The 16,363-nt window shown below is 38.7% G+C and overlaps 1 protein-coding gene across 2 annotated transcripts in view; it reads left to right on the top strand.

The window, feature by feature from the left end:
* Positions 1 to 16,363, top strand: part of zbtb16a (zinc finger and BTB domain containing 16a) — a 141,927-nt gene that overhangs the window by 48,766 nt on the left and 76,798 nt on the right. For both annotated transcript variants that reach the window (XM_072374503.1, XM_072374504.1), the window contains exon 3: positions 5,713 to 5,810. In XM_072374503.1, coding sequence (XP_072230604.1) covers positions 5,713 to 5,810 — 98 coding nt within the window. The remainder of the gene's footprint in view (positions 1 to 5,712; positions 5,811 to 16,363) is intronic.

Here is a 16,363-nt window from a genome sequence, read left to right as displayed (position 1 = left end):
CCCTCAGGGCAAATTTGGGGGTGGTAGTGTCTGCGATATTATAAATAACACAATGAAAATGAAAGACAGTGGCACTCTCCCTCTCTATTCCTCTGTCTCTTCTCTTTTCCTCTCGCCCTGCTATTCATCTATGCTCAACACAAGTGTCTCGGCGTTTGCGTGTGTGGCTTGAATTTATATGAACGTCTCCCCGACGGGGGACAACAGGGGCCAAGTCATTGATATGTGCAGGAGGACTCGGGATAAGCAGCCCACGCCGAATGGTGTTACACCAGCCTGCTTGATACATTTTGATTGTGCAAAGACAGAAAGGTGGGATGATGAAGGGAGGGCAGTGGAATTAAGGATAAAATGACAGAGAGGAAGCAGCTTTTGCCTCCGTTTCCAGACAAAATGGATGCATGTAAATGTTAAGAATCACACATGATGCATCACTAGACAAGACTGTGCTCTGGAAGGGAACAAACAAATGAGGCGCCATATCAAGGCATTTGTTGTTATTTATGCGGATATCAGGCTCATTTTATTTCATTCCTGATTACCCTTTTGTTTCATTGAACATCACTATTACTGTTTTGGTCGTACATTTTTGATTGTGTGTCATTCTTAGTCCTTTAATGGACCAGAAATTTGTGCTGAAAAAAGTCACTTGTTCCCCCCACTGTGCGTTTTTTCTGTCAGAAAACCAAAATAAGAGGTGGCAGCGACACACTGCGCCACTTATGGCTGCATTAGGATCAGCCACCCAAGTGTCACTGAATTGCCTCGTGCATCATTTTGGCTTTGTTCGGCATGACGTGGAGCTGTGTGAGCGGCAATAGCCTTCATTCACCCTGTGCTTTTATCCTCAAATGGATATACTGCTATTATATAGGCTCTTATTTCTAGAGTGCATCATGCCACTTATACCATGAATATTGTTTGAAGTCTTTTTATTGAACGTTATTTCTAATCCAATTTATTGACCTGTCTTTTCTGTTAACATCATGTCCTGTTGCTGCGTTGCCATTGTAAAGGGTAATTGTTTCCAGCTGTGGTTTTATTTACTAATTCAAGCATTACAATGCAGTTCACATGTGTCTTTATTCTGAATGCCTGATGGATTTGTATTATAAGTGGTATACATGGGGAGTTTTGCCTATTGAAAATTGATACTTACATAGGTTTAAGAAAAAAAAAAATCACATTTTCTTGCATGGCTGGAAAAAAAAAACAGGAAAAATGTGTGCTTTATGCTAAGCTGATGGCTGTTATGTCAACTAAACACAGCAGAGAAGTTGTCCTCAGTAATTGTCTCAGATGCTCACTCACCATACCTCTGGTTGGTGGTTGAAATTGGGTAAGGGCCCTGCATTACCCAAGTACCATTTAGTTCCTTGTCCTCTGACCTCAGGATTACATTTCATGGTCTTTTATTGCTTCCATAAGTAATAGAAGATGGGATATAAATTTAGAAATAAGAGATAAAAAAGGGTAGATGAGGACATAGAACAAATCCTAAGGCTGCTGAAGGAGACATTTACAGTAAACAAGTAATGAGAAATAAGAACAGTATAAGTCAGAAAGCTTGACTCGGCTTGATTTTTCTTTTTTATCCAATGATCTGGATGTTGGTGATGCTTTAGCATGAGTTTCAAGCAAAGTCTTTTGATTTAATGAGGTTTGGCAATAGCTCCATTGCCTCTGTCAAAGCCTAGTCATGTGAAATCTGGATGACCCAAAACCATCTAAGGACCATGGAGAACTTGAAATATTTTTTTTTTTTTAGTGTGTAGTGCGATAGATCACCTTAGTTTGACTTTAACTGTTGCAGAAGAAGAGGGCAGGTGGGAAACTTGGGTCTTTACTTCATCAAATGCAGCACTAGTTATGATATATGGCCAGCCAAGTCCGGCGGCAATATGAGGGGAATAAAAACAAAAGAATAAAAAAAAAGAACTTCTGAATTACACGAGGCAAGCTGTTACGGCTCAATAACACGGGCCTGTAATCGACTCACATTTCAAACACACACACACATGAAGTCAAACAGCCCTTGGTTGGGCTGGTTTTTATGAGGAAACGCACCGCACGAGGTGATCAGCATATGTTTTGTTGACATAAATTTAAAATTTATTACGGTTGTCAAAAGTGACTGTTGGACAAAGTCGATTATTAACTGAGTAAATGGCCTGAGAGAGTTTTATGAGAACTTCCTTAATGGCCTCAGTCAGTCTGTTTCAAATCAACCCCCAACCCTTCTTACCCACACCCCTACCACCACACACACACAAAACGCACGCACGCACGCATGCACGCATGCACTATCTTCATCATCCATATCCGAGGCACAACAGAAAGGCAGACAGTTACGATGGGATTTGAGAAAATGTTTGTGGAGAGTGTCTGTCGGAACTAAATCTTTAAGCTGAGATAATATTTTAGTGTCCTTTTACAAATCATTAAACCTTGTCAAAGCAATGTATGTCAAACAAGGTTACGAAGTGACACACAGAGCATTTCAAAGAAGCTAAAAAAAACTTATTTACCTTCTGTTGAACATTATTCAGCCAATCCTTTGTCCATAAATATTTTACTGTTTATCCTACTGTTTTACAGTTTATACTATTTTTATGTTGTCAGGCCAAGAGATGGCATTGTAAAATGTTCATTTCCAAAAACTTTTCTTTTTTGGTCTATTGCTGGTTATTTAATTGAATTAAGCAAATATATATATATGATTTTGAAATTGCTTCAAAATTAAGAAATTTAGCTCAATTAGCCCTTTCATTTGGACAGGCTAAGTAAAGCTATGTTGGCAAAATGATCCGTAGTCTGGCAAGATAGGAAACATTGTCAATTTCAGCTTTTGTTTATTTATTTATTTTTCAATATTATTAATTGTTCTTCTCTTATGATGTGCACTTTCCCCATTTGGCTAGTGTACAGTTGCCAAGTGACGTAGGTTATGACAGAATATACTAGCTCACTAGTTAGAGTCGTTTTGCACAAAGTTTTCCATTTTCATTCCGCTGTCTCCTTCATTCCACCTCCCACGTGCAACTTCTTACTTTTCCTACTGGTTTCTTACCTTTGTATAGCTAGTTTAAAGTACATGGTTAGGGTTCAAATTAATGTACATGGTGAGGCAGTTAAGAAAATGTTTATGTTTATAGCCATTCAGGCTAAATGAATATTGTTAAATGCCAAAAAAATGGAAGCATTAGTGTTTCAATTGGGCAGGTTTCTAAAAGTCCTAAACCTTCCCTGAATCACTTTAACAGGTGTTGTTTCCATTCTGTTGGACATCAAGTAATGAGTTGTTTCAGTGGGTACTGCTAGCTATTGCAGTTAAATTTAACACATTCTCAGCTATGGACATACACACCGCGCTTTGCTCATCAGCACTACATTACGGTGAAAAAACATGGCATTGGTTCCACTCTGAGTGCCCTTAATAAGTCCATCCATGCCTTATCAGTGCTCTGTCTGGGGGGCACAATGGTCAGATTGAGGAGGGACACAAAAGGCCTTTGAAAGGCTTTGTGCACTGTGTGTGTTGCAGTTTACCGCTAACGTGTGTTTTCTTCTTTATCAGGGTGAAAGTGAGTGCATCACATATGACCCTTAACAGAAAAAAATCCTGCTCGGTAGCTTTATTCATTTGGTTTTGTCATTCATGTGGATGACTTCTCAGGTGCAAAATTAATTGAAGGGTTAGAGCTTTATTTTTTTACCTGTTCACACCATTGGTAGTGAACAGCAGTCTTAGGTCCATTGGAGAGCATTACTGTAGAACTACTGTTTTGTAGTTGCCTGACAGAAAACTACAGCAGAGGGATTTTAAAATCTCACCATTTACAACCATGGACTGTGAAATTTAAAGAAAAAAAAACTTAAAATGTATTTTTTTTAAGATTCCTCTGCTTTTTATATAGTATTCTGGTACATACAGAGGTGGATTTTATGACAAAAATGTATTTTTATGATTATGCTCAACACCTTGATATGCTTTGTGTGCTGAAAGAAACATTACAGGCTAACAAGGTTGTTTTCTGTCCCAGGTGTGACACTGCTACCTCTGTTCAAGTTTCTCTCCATTTTTGGCTTTCTTAAGTGTTGCCCTTCCCTTTTGAGGCAGTTGGCATTTATAGGGCCTTTTAATTACTCACAGCTTGCCAAAGGGCTGTCATGCAGCCTGTGGTTTCCAGAGTCTCTCCGTAACTTCAAAGTGCTCAATGATTTTCATGGCTTACTCACCCTCTCAACATATATCTCAGATTTGTACCCACTTTTATCCAGTTTCAAGGATGTTATGCAGCAATTAATTGTGAGCAAAGTCATACTAGAGTTGATTGGTTATTAACTCCTGCAGTCATTGCCATAGAACATACTATAATCTCTCTCTGGCTGTCTTTGTCTCATCCTCACTCTGTCTCTCCCTGCGCTACTCGAGGCACAAAAGAGAGCTGTAAATCAATTTGCATTCGACATCTGACATCAATCAGTCATGTTTTGGGAGAGTGGCACCAACACCTCCTCTGAGGCTTTGTTGAAAGTCTCTAAGATGGATGGCTGTCATCTCGCCCAAGTTGAGCGGATCTCTTATCAAGGGCATTGTTTCCCCTAGAATGCACCAGGCTGATCACTTTGTGCCACCTGGTTCGAAGTGGGGACCATGAAATGTCTTTGACGTCATGTCTGCCAGAACTGTGCTTAGACTCGTACCCTTTCTTTTTTTTTTTTTCCTGCGGACAATAGTGTTATCACCACCTGTTGTGGTTTTGATTTCCTGGTATTGTCACAAAATCTTATTTAGTTTTTAGAAATGTGTTTTGTTAAAAAGCGACCACAGTGAAAGATTAATTTTGCCAACTATCAAACCGCCCCAGCTTGACAAACAGTCACTGCTATCATGGGCGTGTATGTGCCCCTCTAAAGATGAACTATTTGAAGTTGTTGGGAAGCTTAAGGCGCTGTGGCAGTTGTTTGGCAATTCGTGTCACCTTAATTGCTTTAGAGCACTTTCAGATATCTCTCAAGAATAATATGCTTTGTACTGAGCCGTGGGCTCTTTGAGGATTTCGTAATGAAGGGGGTTGTGAGGATACACTATCTGTTGTCTCATGTTATTTAGTTACCTAACCTTCAAGGCCTTTACTACATAATCAAATATTGACCCGTAGACTTGCCTGACCTTGTTCACTTGAACTGTGTTACACCCTAATGACTTTTCATTTGGAAACAGACCATTTATGGCAGATCTGACTTCAACCTCCTCATTACCTCGTAGCCCCGTAAATAGTTCATAACACAAAGTGGCTGTCCTGCATGTTTGCATGAATAAAGCATGCTGATTCACTTTCCAGCACCTAATTTGTCTGCTGCACTTGAGATGTGGGGATTTGAGAAGGTCTCTGCTTGAATAGAACTTTGTGAACCTTGGTTCAATCTACTTTGTGGAAGAATATGTGCAGTAGTTGGAGAACTTGTTAAATTGATGGTTATTGTTATGTGCTCATGTTACAAATGATGGAGTGTAGGCTTTGTCAATAAATATGAAAGGCCAAGCTTTTTTCTGTGCTGTATATTGTGAGCCATTAAAAGCCACTTTGTTAGAAACACAAACATGTACTTGAATGGCATGAATGTACATTAATCTGAGATTGGTCTGACTTATTTTGTTACCAACAGAGAACTTAGTTGAGAAAATGTTTGTTTTTTTGTCAACAGAAAGATGCACAGTGGAATGAAGACCTACAGCTGTGAGCTATGCGGGAAGAGCTTCCTGGACAGCCTCCGTCTGCGGATGCATTTGCTGTCTCATTCAGGTAAAAATGTCAACTCTTAAACCCTAACCCCATATTATGACCCTTGATCATAATATCTTTATCTTGAAGATAAAAAAAACTTATTTACAACATATATCAACAGTGAAGCTGCTGCAACCTGAAGACTAAGTTAGAGTAAACCTGGCCTTGTGCTTGCTTTATCTTGCTATGAATATACAGTTTTTAAAATTATGAATATGGAGCACAGCCCGGTTGTGATGACTCTTCTACCCAGTAATGCTTAACCCAGAGGTGCCTGCCCATCATCACCCTGTCAGCCTACACCTCTGTGACAGTAGAGGTCTATAAGGTAATACAAGTGAGAACACTGGATACATTGATTGATCCAGTTTGACATTGTTACACCCACCCCCCCAACGCATACACCCCAGCAGTCTTTTTGTTACTTAGTTACTTAGTTCTGCACTGCTTTTATAGCAGTGGCAGTCTTTTATAGGCAGCTAGGACTTTCCCTCTTCTCTTGCAGAAGGTTTCTCTAGACTCTGTTAAAGTAATGGAAGTAACCCCTTCTGCACAATGTCCCAAATCCATTTGTTGGCCCAGAGACGCATTAAGGAGTCTGAGTTGTCTGTGACATTATCATTATCGGTGGTTGGCATACACCAAAACCCCCGTCCCCCTGCTCCCTATCTGACCACTGCCAGTGGTCCAAAAAGCATAACTTACGTTAATTTGTTTATTCATATCTCATTAAAACTTAAACAGTCACTGATAGGAATGCCGATACTCCTGCCATGTTTCAACAAAGATGAATGACAAACTCATGCTGTGCTATGAATTGGATCCGCACACAACTCAGTATGTCGCAAGCAAAAGTTGCTCCAAGCAAATAATCCCTATTTGTTTTAAATCTAAACCCCATTTTCCCAATTCCTGCTGTGAATACATGTTACCCCCCCCCCCCTCCTACACACACACACACTTGTCAAAGTAGACAGGACAAAGCTCTGCAACAGAGCACATATAAGATGGTTTAAAGAGTTTATTGTGCGTGTCTCCCAGTGTGTCTCCAATTACTGTATATGCTTCCTCAGATATAATGTTCAGCCTTAAGGCATCTGTTCTAAAACTGCTGTGATGTGACATTATGCTGTACTGTTCAGTGACAAAAGTAAACGCCTAGTCAAAGTTGTCTTTAACTCTGATAAAGTGGTGACAGGTAGCAAGTCAAGGCAACCTTGTGTGCTGACACTTTCTTGTGTAAGTATATGTGTGTAGCTTTGGTGATTAACCGTAAAGATTAGTCTTTAAGTCCCAGGTTTAAGTTCGGCCCAAGAAATATTTCACAACTGTAGCTGTGTTTTAGTTTGGAAAATTTGGCTGTTGGGTAGTTTTAGTTGTTATGATAACCATAGCCAATACAGTAAGCAAGTACTCCCTGGTATTTAACCTGTATGTCCACCTAACTTCTGTGTCCTCTAATTTCTTTCCATCTAAGTCCTCTAAGTTCTTTCCATAAATTTACACAATTTACAGGTAGTAGTATTCAAAAGTTCTATTTGAATTTTCTTTTGCATGTAATTGACAAAAGTCTTAATTTTTTTTGATACTGTTTATAATCAAGTCACGTGGAATGAAACACACTTTTCAGGTTAACAGACCATGCCACAAAGAGAAAAGACAAGTTATAAAAGATTTGTGTCAATTTGAAATCAAAATAGCAGAATTTGAAGACGTCAAAGGTTTTCTGGTACTGATAATGACATATTTTCTTTATCCTCACTAATTTTGAACACAGTTTGTATATAAGAGATTAAGCTATGCCTGAAGTAATGTTTTCAAGCCTAAAGTTTTGCATTTGGTCTTTGCTATTATGGGATTTTTGATGCAAGAGAGAAGCCTATTTAACCGCTAACATTAGCTAGCTGGCTAGTTTACAAGCTGCAATCTTGATTTACCTTAAGGTGATATTTTGTTCTGTCTTCTATTTTTTAAGTGGTTTTTAAGTATTTGTCACTACTCTGACTTACCAGCAGCCACACGTAGGCAGACAGAGCTTAGTCACTTTGTTGAATCAGGGTGGAATTCTGACAAGTAGCCAGGCTGACAGCTACTTAGACTGCATTTTCCCCATCTAATACAACAAAATAACAGAAATTTCATAATGATTAGAGCAATATGTGTATATATATTTAATTATTTTTGCAGTGGAGCAAAGTGTTGTCAGGAATCTTCTCTGATGCTCTAAACTGAGTGTGCTCTGACCACTGTCTTTTGCAAGTAATACACTAATTAATCAAGTAAGTAAGCAGACAAATACTGAACTTTATACAAACCCACTTGAAATAAGCCCAAAGATCCCTGTAACTGTGATAATAAGTAGCATACGAATTGCCTCTCCTTCTTGTTAAAACACTGGAAAAACCATAACAGCTTTAGGGGTATTTTATTATACTTTATGCTAAAAATGACCAATAAAGTGCAATAAAATTGAAAACCATTTAGTACATGAACCGTGTAGAATCTTTTATTTCAATTATCAAAGAACAGGATATAATTACAGTGAAACAAAACTGTTCAAAACAACCTGTGACAGGAACACTAGCAGAAGAATATGTATTAACAAATTATGATTTGTTAATACATATTCTTCTGCTAGTGTTCCTGACAAAATTGCTGTCATGGATCAAAGCTATAACCACGCACCTCAAGTTCACTGGTGTTGCCAATTGTCTCATCCATTCGTCAGTCACTTACACTGGTTCTCATTAATGTCAGTCAATCTAGTCATGCTTTAAAACTCTGATTTTGGAGGATAATATTTATGTAGAATTCTAGAATTGTTTTTTAAAAGTACCACCAACCACTCATTGCACGCAGTGAAAAAGGCTGAGGTGGTCATCTTGAGCTGTGAAAAAAAAAGTATTAATATTCAATGAAAAGTTTATGCTTAATGAATAAGAGTCTGTTGAAGCCTCAGATGTTTTATAGCTAGCACCAAGAAGCATTTAGGTTATTTTTTTTTTTCAGAAAAATAAAAGACTTTAGCTTTGGAGGGGTAGGGAAACTTTTATCCATGGATTGAATATGAATAATTCTTGCTTTTATTTCACCTATATTTCCCTGCCATTTCTATTTCTATTCCTGTGTATTGTGTAGTAAATTCTAGTATTGTACTGTATATCAGATAACAAAATCTACTAAAGTTTCCCACAGGATAAGCTAGAAAAATGGTTTCTGCTTGTTATTTAAAGGACGAAAGACAATGAGTATAACTTGTGTAAAGTAAAAGAAGGAATGTGTGGAGGAAGACAAAAAAATATTGGTTGAATATTGAGATAAAAGTCTTTCAGCAAAGGCTTTGACCTCACATGGGTAATCATTAATTGAACTGATTCCGATTCTTAAGAATCCTCTAATATCAACAGGTTAACTCATGATAAAACTATATGATTTCTACTGAGGTGAAAGTCTTCTGATAGATCAAATGGAAAAAAAATAACATTAAAAACTCTAGGAAGAACCACATACTCTACCTTGAGAAATGCAGCTGAGCGGAAGATGTGGGCAGAGTATTTTTAGCAACTGTGGCAGCAAGTGCACAAACTTTTTTCTTTCTTTTTTTCCCTCTTTCCATGTAAGGCTGTCTCGATGCACAGCATCAACCTGTACTGTTACACACATCAGTGTTGATTCATAGCCGCTTTGGTCTGGCGTTAAAGGCAAGACAAGCGCTTCTGTCGAGACAGGCGATGGTTAGGGAAGAGACAGCGCCGAGGCGAGGCTTCTTTGATAGTTTTTGTTGTCTTTTTTTATTTTTTGCACTTCTCTTTTTTTCTCTCTTCCTCCTCCTCCTCCTCCACCATTTGACTTTCAAGGGTTTTTTTCTCGGTCTGACACCACATCTCGATTTTTATCATGTCTCTTTGTAATGATGACACTTCACCGAGTCCCAAAACCCTCAACTTGAGCCCCCTCATCCCCTTCTTCTTCCTCAACCCGCCGCCGCCGCCATCATCCTTCAGTTTGCTTCAGAAAAGACAGAATATTGGGGAGATGGAGCGAGACACTGGAGAAGCTTCTTGGTATGCGCAGTGTGTCGTGGATGTGGAGCATTTCAGACGCTGCTGCCACTACCTCCTCCCTCCCCTCTGCCTTCCGCTCTGTCTCTCACTCTCTGCCTGCCTGTCTGTCCATCCGTCTGTCGCTCTGTGCTTATTGTACAGAGAATTTGGCCGCTCGCCAGTCTGGGCTGCCTGCCACCATTGAGGGTACAGTATGTACAGTCTACCTTGTGCCAGCTATTTTTTTTTCTATCATCTCGTTCTGTCTCAGTCCTCCACGTTCTTTTCTTGTTTGTTTGTTTTGTTTTTATCTCCACCTGATGTTTAATGTCTGACAACCTTCGCTGAGCCCAAGCCTGCAGAGGTGGGGCTCGGGCCTCGTGAGCAACTGTGATTCTCAGCCCCTTTTGAGGGCATTTTGAGGTTCGAGATGTTGTTCTCTTTTTGAAAAAAAAATAAGTAAAAAATACATTGACCTAATTAATGTAACGAGAATATTGCAAAACCATTTACAGCATATACAACTTTTTCTTAATTTCATACTTAAGGCTGGAAACTGAATTTTGATACTTTGCTCAGGCAGATGTCCACTTTCCACTGCTTGGGTGGAATGTTGTCTATTTGTCAGTGAGTTTATGTAAAAATGAGAAATTGCACAAAACCTATTTGAATAGCTTGAGCATGGTGAAAGGGAAACTCTGAGTGCACTCTCAATGCCGTTCAAATTACATGTTTAAAATTTGCTTGTTGAAGAGACATTTTTATTTAATAAAAGCAGTTGCAAAGCTTTTAACCTTTTAAGCCTTTGAGACTGCTGGCTTATGAGTTAAAAAATTTCTTGCACTTAAGAAAAAACATTCATTCTATTTCTGTTTTTGTGATAGAAAGGAATGTAAAAAGGGTTTGATATCTATGCATAAACTCTACAGTATTACAGAAGTTCAATGAATAGTGCCCAGCACTAAATAAAATGAGACATTAGCATTGAATGCTATGCGTTTTCACATCGATAGAACTGGATTCACCACATCAAAAGTGATCTGGCTTTTAAACCTCACCCTGGTATGCTTGTTTGTTTGAGTAGTGGAACGTGCTGCTGCTCATCAAAGCAGACCAGACCTGGCTGATTTGATTCACTGTTTGTTTTGTGACCAAGCCGGTGCAGCATAATAAGATTAAAATTTAGTTGATCTCACTTTATTTTCTTCCTTTAGAATTTTAGTCTTCCGTTTACAGTGTGTATACATATTCCATGTATCTGAATTGGCTGAATGTGTATGTGAGTGAGTGAAGCCCAAAGCATATCAAGAGAAACATCCTTATTTAACTGGCAGTTGCATGCAAAGTGTCTGGCTAAAGGGCACAATGTGATGATATTTGAATGGAGAGAGCTGTAATATGTCATCTGGTTGTGAGGGAGACAGAAATAGTACAAACATACACTCCTCAACATTTCGTCTACGTGTCTGCTTCCTTCACTTTGCTCTTTACTTGTTCGATGTACTGTATGTAACCTTTGTGTTAAAAGAGAATGGAGGTGATCAGGTAAAATGTACAGCTAAAGATAAAGAATATTAATAGATGCTCTAGTTAGGTTTTGTGAAGGTTGACTATTTTTTGATAAGGCTATTTTGAATGGAAAACCTGTTTAAACAACCAACTTCATCTCAAGACAAAAGATGAAATACTACATAAGCACTTGTTTCAGTACTCAAAGCTGTGATTGCATATAGACCAGGGGTGCAAAGGCATGGAAAAATCTAAATAGCCATTATGATGTAGACAGGGGTCTTGATTAATACATTTTTTCTTCATAGACATTATTTTCTGTTTGTTTGTTTTTCGGGTTAAAATAATGACTAGATAAGGGAACACAATTTCACTTAATTTTGTGAACTAGTTAAAAAAGACAAAAAAAACACGACTGCATCACTTTTACCTAACAAGTTCTCCAATTAATTCAATTACATAGGTCACCTGTTCATACCTTAATATGTGGCCCACGACAGGGTCCTGTAAAGTACCAGGTGCCAGTGGACAATGCAGCTCGTAAGAGCATTTACACATTGGAGCAGTCTTTATTCACAAGTCTTTTGAGACACAACAAAGTCCTCCATTTTCAACAACTCAACAACACTTTGATTAAACACCTTCATTTCTTCTTGGTTGGGTTTAAACAATAACATTACTTGGTTATAGTTTGAAAAGGATTGTGATTTTTGGCTTTAATACATTCTTTTTACTACAGGACTGTCACCCTAATGGATTCCATTTTTGCACTTTTAAACGTGCAGTTGCTCTAGTGACCACTAGAGAGATAAAATGTTCTTTGAACGTTAGTACATATCATATCTGCCTGAACGATCAGCCCCCTGGGCACATTTTGGGGAAGACGGTCTTCATATAGCAGGCGAAACAGTCCACTTTTGGAAGTCCATATTTGGATAGTGGACCTAAACAAAGTGTGATTCAAGTCCTGTGCTGAGCAATGGTATTTTAAAAGTAACATTATTTTATCTTATTTTACAAATTAAAAGCTACATGGTTAAGGATAAAGCTTACATTAAAACATACACACAAACCATGTGTACTACTGATATAAATCACTTGGAAAGTTGTGTGAGGTGGCCTTTAGATTCTCAATTTATTCTTTAGCCCATATAAGGAAGTGTCCCTAACTTGTAACACTGATCCTGATAAACCCAAAACAGATTCATTACAAAAATATAGTGTTGGTGCCAGAGGGGTTGGTACAGAAGTATCCTAGTTATACAAATTATGCTAGCAAATGATTGTAAAATTATTACTTATTGGAATAAAAAGATTCCTGACAAATTTTGTCTTTGAGATGCACTGCTTTTTTTAAGCCTTTTAAGAGAACAATTTGCTGATCAGAGGGGCATTTTAAACAGTTTTCAAAGAATTCACAAAGTAAACCAAATAATGAACTTGGATGTGAATAACCTGTTTTAGATAGACCTGCCCTTTATGCAGCACACTCACAAGCTCCATTACAGTTTACCCACAAATAAATAAATAGTATCTCAGAGTGTCTACATTATTGATGGAAACATGACTTTACATGATAATCTTCTGGCATTTTTTTGGTCATGTGCTTAAACTGTGTGGTGTGTCACACAGGCCTCATCACTTTGGTATTCTTGTGTTTGGCTTGGCTGCATTGATGAGCCAGTACAGCCAACACAGTATATTTCCACAGGGAGGTGTACAGTTTAGAATAGCATTTCTAACCAGCGAGAAGGGATTTTCTTCTTAGTGGTTGATTACTTGTGAAAAGAAAAGTCTAATTTCTTGTAAAGATGCTGCCCAAGTGGTAGTAAAATGCCGGCAATCAACAACATCAAAAGCCCTCCTCCCAGATGATGACGTGAATTAAGAAACATTTTAAACAAAAACAACTGAAAATTAAATAAACGTGTACATATTCATTGGATTACTGTCTACTGGAAATGTGTCTTTTTTTATTAAAGTTTTCTAATGTTCTCCAGTCGTCCCTGGCCAGCTGTTTAACTTGGCTCCCTAAAATCCAAACCTTTGTTCCAAATTGATTTTAATCTGAGTGTAGGAGCAAAATGCCCCCGTAAATGTCCAGGGCTTTTTAGATGAGAAAAAATGCAAAGAATTTGGATATGAATGCAGCGAGGTGGGAGGGCTGCTTTCCCATTGCGCTTTGTCTGTATTTCTATCTTCGTGGCATTTGTTTGGTTGTTTGGCAGTCGACTTGGTCGGCTGTTTTGGCGGGCTGCCCGCTCTTCCCTCACAGTGATGACGAGATATTTGTGCCGGCAGGTCTCGATGTTCTGCCAGCATTCCAGCATTTATGATCGCTCGCAGATGTGAGTCCAGGAACACACTGTACTGTACCCAAACCCAGAAATTAATGAAACTTGACTGGCTTCCAGGCCACAAATTCTTTAAAGTGTATGTGTGTGTGTGAATGCGTGACTGAGAAGAGAGATGGAGGACTCAAGGGAGGGAGGGGCGGCAGGGGGGAAAGTGCTATTAAAAGCAAGTAGAAGGAAAAGAAGTAGTTCAGGGAGAAAAAAATTGTCTCAGTGTTAAGTGGTTTGTATGTACATTTTTCTTCACAGCTGATGTTCTCCTGAATGCACACTCTCACAACTACACACATACACAGTACTGCTGTTTTTCTAGGTACATAAACACAGGATGACAGAGAAGACAAACAGCAGTAGCTCATTCTTTCGTCGCATAACATTACTCCTTCCCTGCAGCTTCAAACTTACCCTGCACTTCTTGCCATTATTCCCTGGACCTGTTGATTTAGTGTTTTCAAAAAAACCCTGGGATCATGTCACCAGAGAAATCTAAGTTGGGTTATATTACTTAAAAGGCACATGGGGGACAGACAAGTGAGAGGTGACACAAGGCAGGGGTCTACGTATAATACTGCAGTGTCAGCAGTAACTGTCAAATTTGTATGTTTAAAAAAAAAATTTAAAAAAAACTCATATGTTTAGTTGCCTAGCAGAGAATGGGGAGGGGGGACAGGGTGGGGGTGTGCTTGTTAGACCTCGGTCCTGCGTGAATGTGACTTCACTAGAAACGTTTTACTCAGGGCAGCTGCCCTCCTCAGCCAGAACTCAGTGTACCTGTGCTTCGAGCTTCTGGGAAAAGAAGTGGTTTTGAAGAAATAAAACATAAAAATAGCCTGGCTGAACAGCACATGAGGGATGATTCTCTCTTTGATAAAGCCTCTGGCTGCCCAGGCTGACAGCTCTGTGTCTGGATCCACTCTCAGACTAGACGGCCATTTGCCTTAAATGTCATTTTGCTCAGCATGGCTCTACCTATAACAGTTTTCCTGGAAGATGCTGTGTGGGTATTAACTGTAACTTGCACCCCTTTGAAATTTGTCACTTACTTCCAAAGATTGTCTGTCAGTCTAACAGTGTTTTGTATCATGACTTACTTTTTCACTGTTTTTGCACACCTGAGCAATGTACATATGCTATGCAAGTATCTAAATCACCTGGTACTTATCAGATCTTAAAATTAGGGGAAATGCAACCTTGAATGAAAAACAGCACATCACATGTTACCTTATGTCATTATTTAACAAAAACTAAACTTAAATGCAGAAACGATGTGTGAAAAACAATTTGGACCCCATGATTGAGCTTGTAGAATCATCAGTTGCTCAAATTGAGGAATTATTACCTAATTTGCTTTACAGTGTTGCTTCAGTGCATTGAAGTTTTGGGGCATTTGTTTATCTATGCATAGATCTCTTAAGGCCTCACCACATCATTTGAATTTTAGGTTAAGATCTAAACTCTAACTGGGTCGCTGTAACACCTTGATTCTGTTCTTTTCCAGAGTTTTTGTTATCGATTCGCTGCTGTGTTTGGGATCATTGTTCTGATGTGTGACCTAGTTTCAGCCAAGCTTTAGCTGACTGCAAGATTTCCAGGTCCTGTGGCTGCAAAATAAGCCCAAATCATCAGCCCTCCACCACCGTGCTTGACAGTTGGTATGAGGTGTTTGTGCTGATATGCTGTGTTTGGTTTTCTCCAAACGTGCTGCTGTGCATTATGACCAAACATCTCCACTTTGGTCTCTTGTTCAGATGTAACTTTACAAACCTAAGCTGTGCTGCCATGTTTTTTTTTTTTTTTTAGAGAGAAGAGGCTTTTTCCTGCAACCACTCCAAACAAGCTATATGTTTTCTAATTGTACTGACATGAACTTTAACATTTAACATAGCTTCTCATCATTGCTGATGTCTGTCCTCCTTGGCATTGTGTTAACACACACCCAAATGCTCCAGACCGGCAAACTGCCAAAACTTCTGCTTTTATAGATGTTCACATTTACATATGATCAATTAATCAATAGCATTTGATTAGGAGCACCTGGCTGCTACTTACCTTCTTGATTCCCATGGACATAGAAAGGATTAACTTCACACACTGTTTCTGCATTTTGGCTGTTTGTTTGATGAATAGTTACACAGTGGAATATGTCATGTTGTTCCTATGAAATTGTATTTCATTTCAAAACTTGGTAAATACCAGAAATGTAAACCTTACAACTGAAAGAGGGTGTCCTTTTAATCACATGACACTTGGCTTTATGACATGTGGCTTTATTGGCACACAAAATAACAGTCAAATTGACTGATGCATTTTTTGCTGCTTATACAATGTCCCCATGGGAAGATTTTTTTTTCCCAGCTTCAGATTGCAAGCTAAAACTTTGTATCACTTTTTAGGCTTATAGTTCAGCTACAAATTTGTGTTGAATATCATTGTTTCCACAATTAAAATTGGTCAACTCAGAAAAACAACACAAATTCTAATCATATGTGCAAGCTCAATTCTTATTTTCAAGATGTTAAAAAGATTATCCCTTCCCAGAGAATAAATACAAGTAAGCAGTTCTTGCCAAACAAAGGGCTCCAGCAGATTAATTTGTAATCCAATCACTGCAGTCTTTTTTCTGTGGTGTCGATTACTCCCAAAGCCTGTCGATCAAAAAAGTTAG

This window comes from Leuresthes tenuis, unplaced genomic scaffold, assembly GCF_036924035.1.
Source record: "Leuresthes tenuis unplaced genomic scaffold, fLeuTen1.0.hap1 SCAF_21, whole genome shotgun sequence".
Classification (NCBI taxonomy): Eukaryota; Metazoa; Chordata; class Actinopteri; order Atheriniformes; family Atherinopsidae; genus Leuresthes; species Leuresthes tenuis.
The sequence above is the reverse complement of the archived record's forward strand: the minus strand, read 5'-3'. Positions and strand labels throughout refer to the sequence as shown.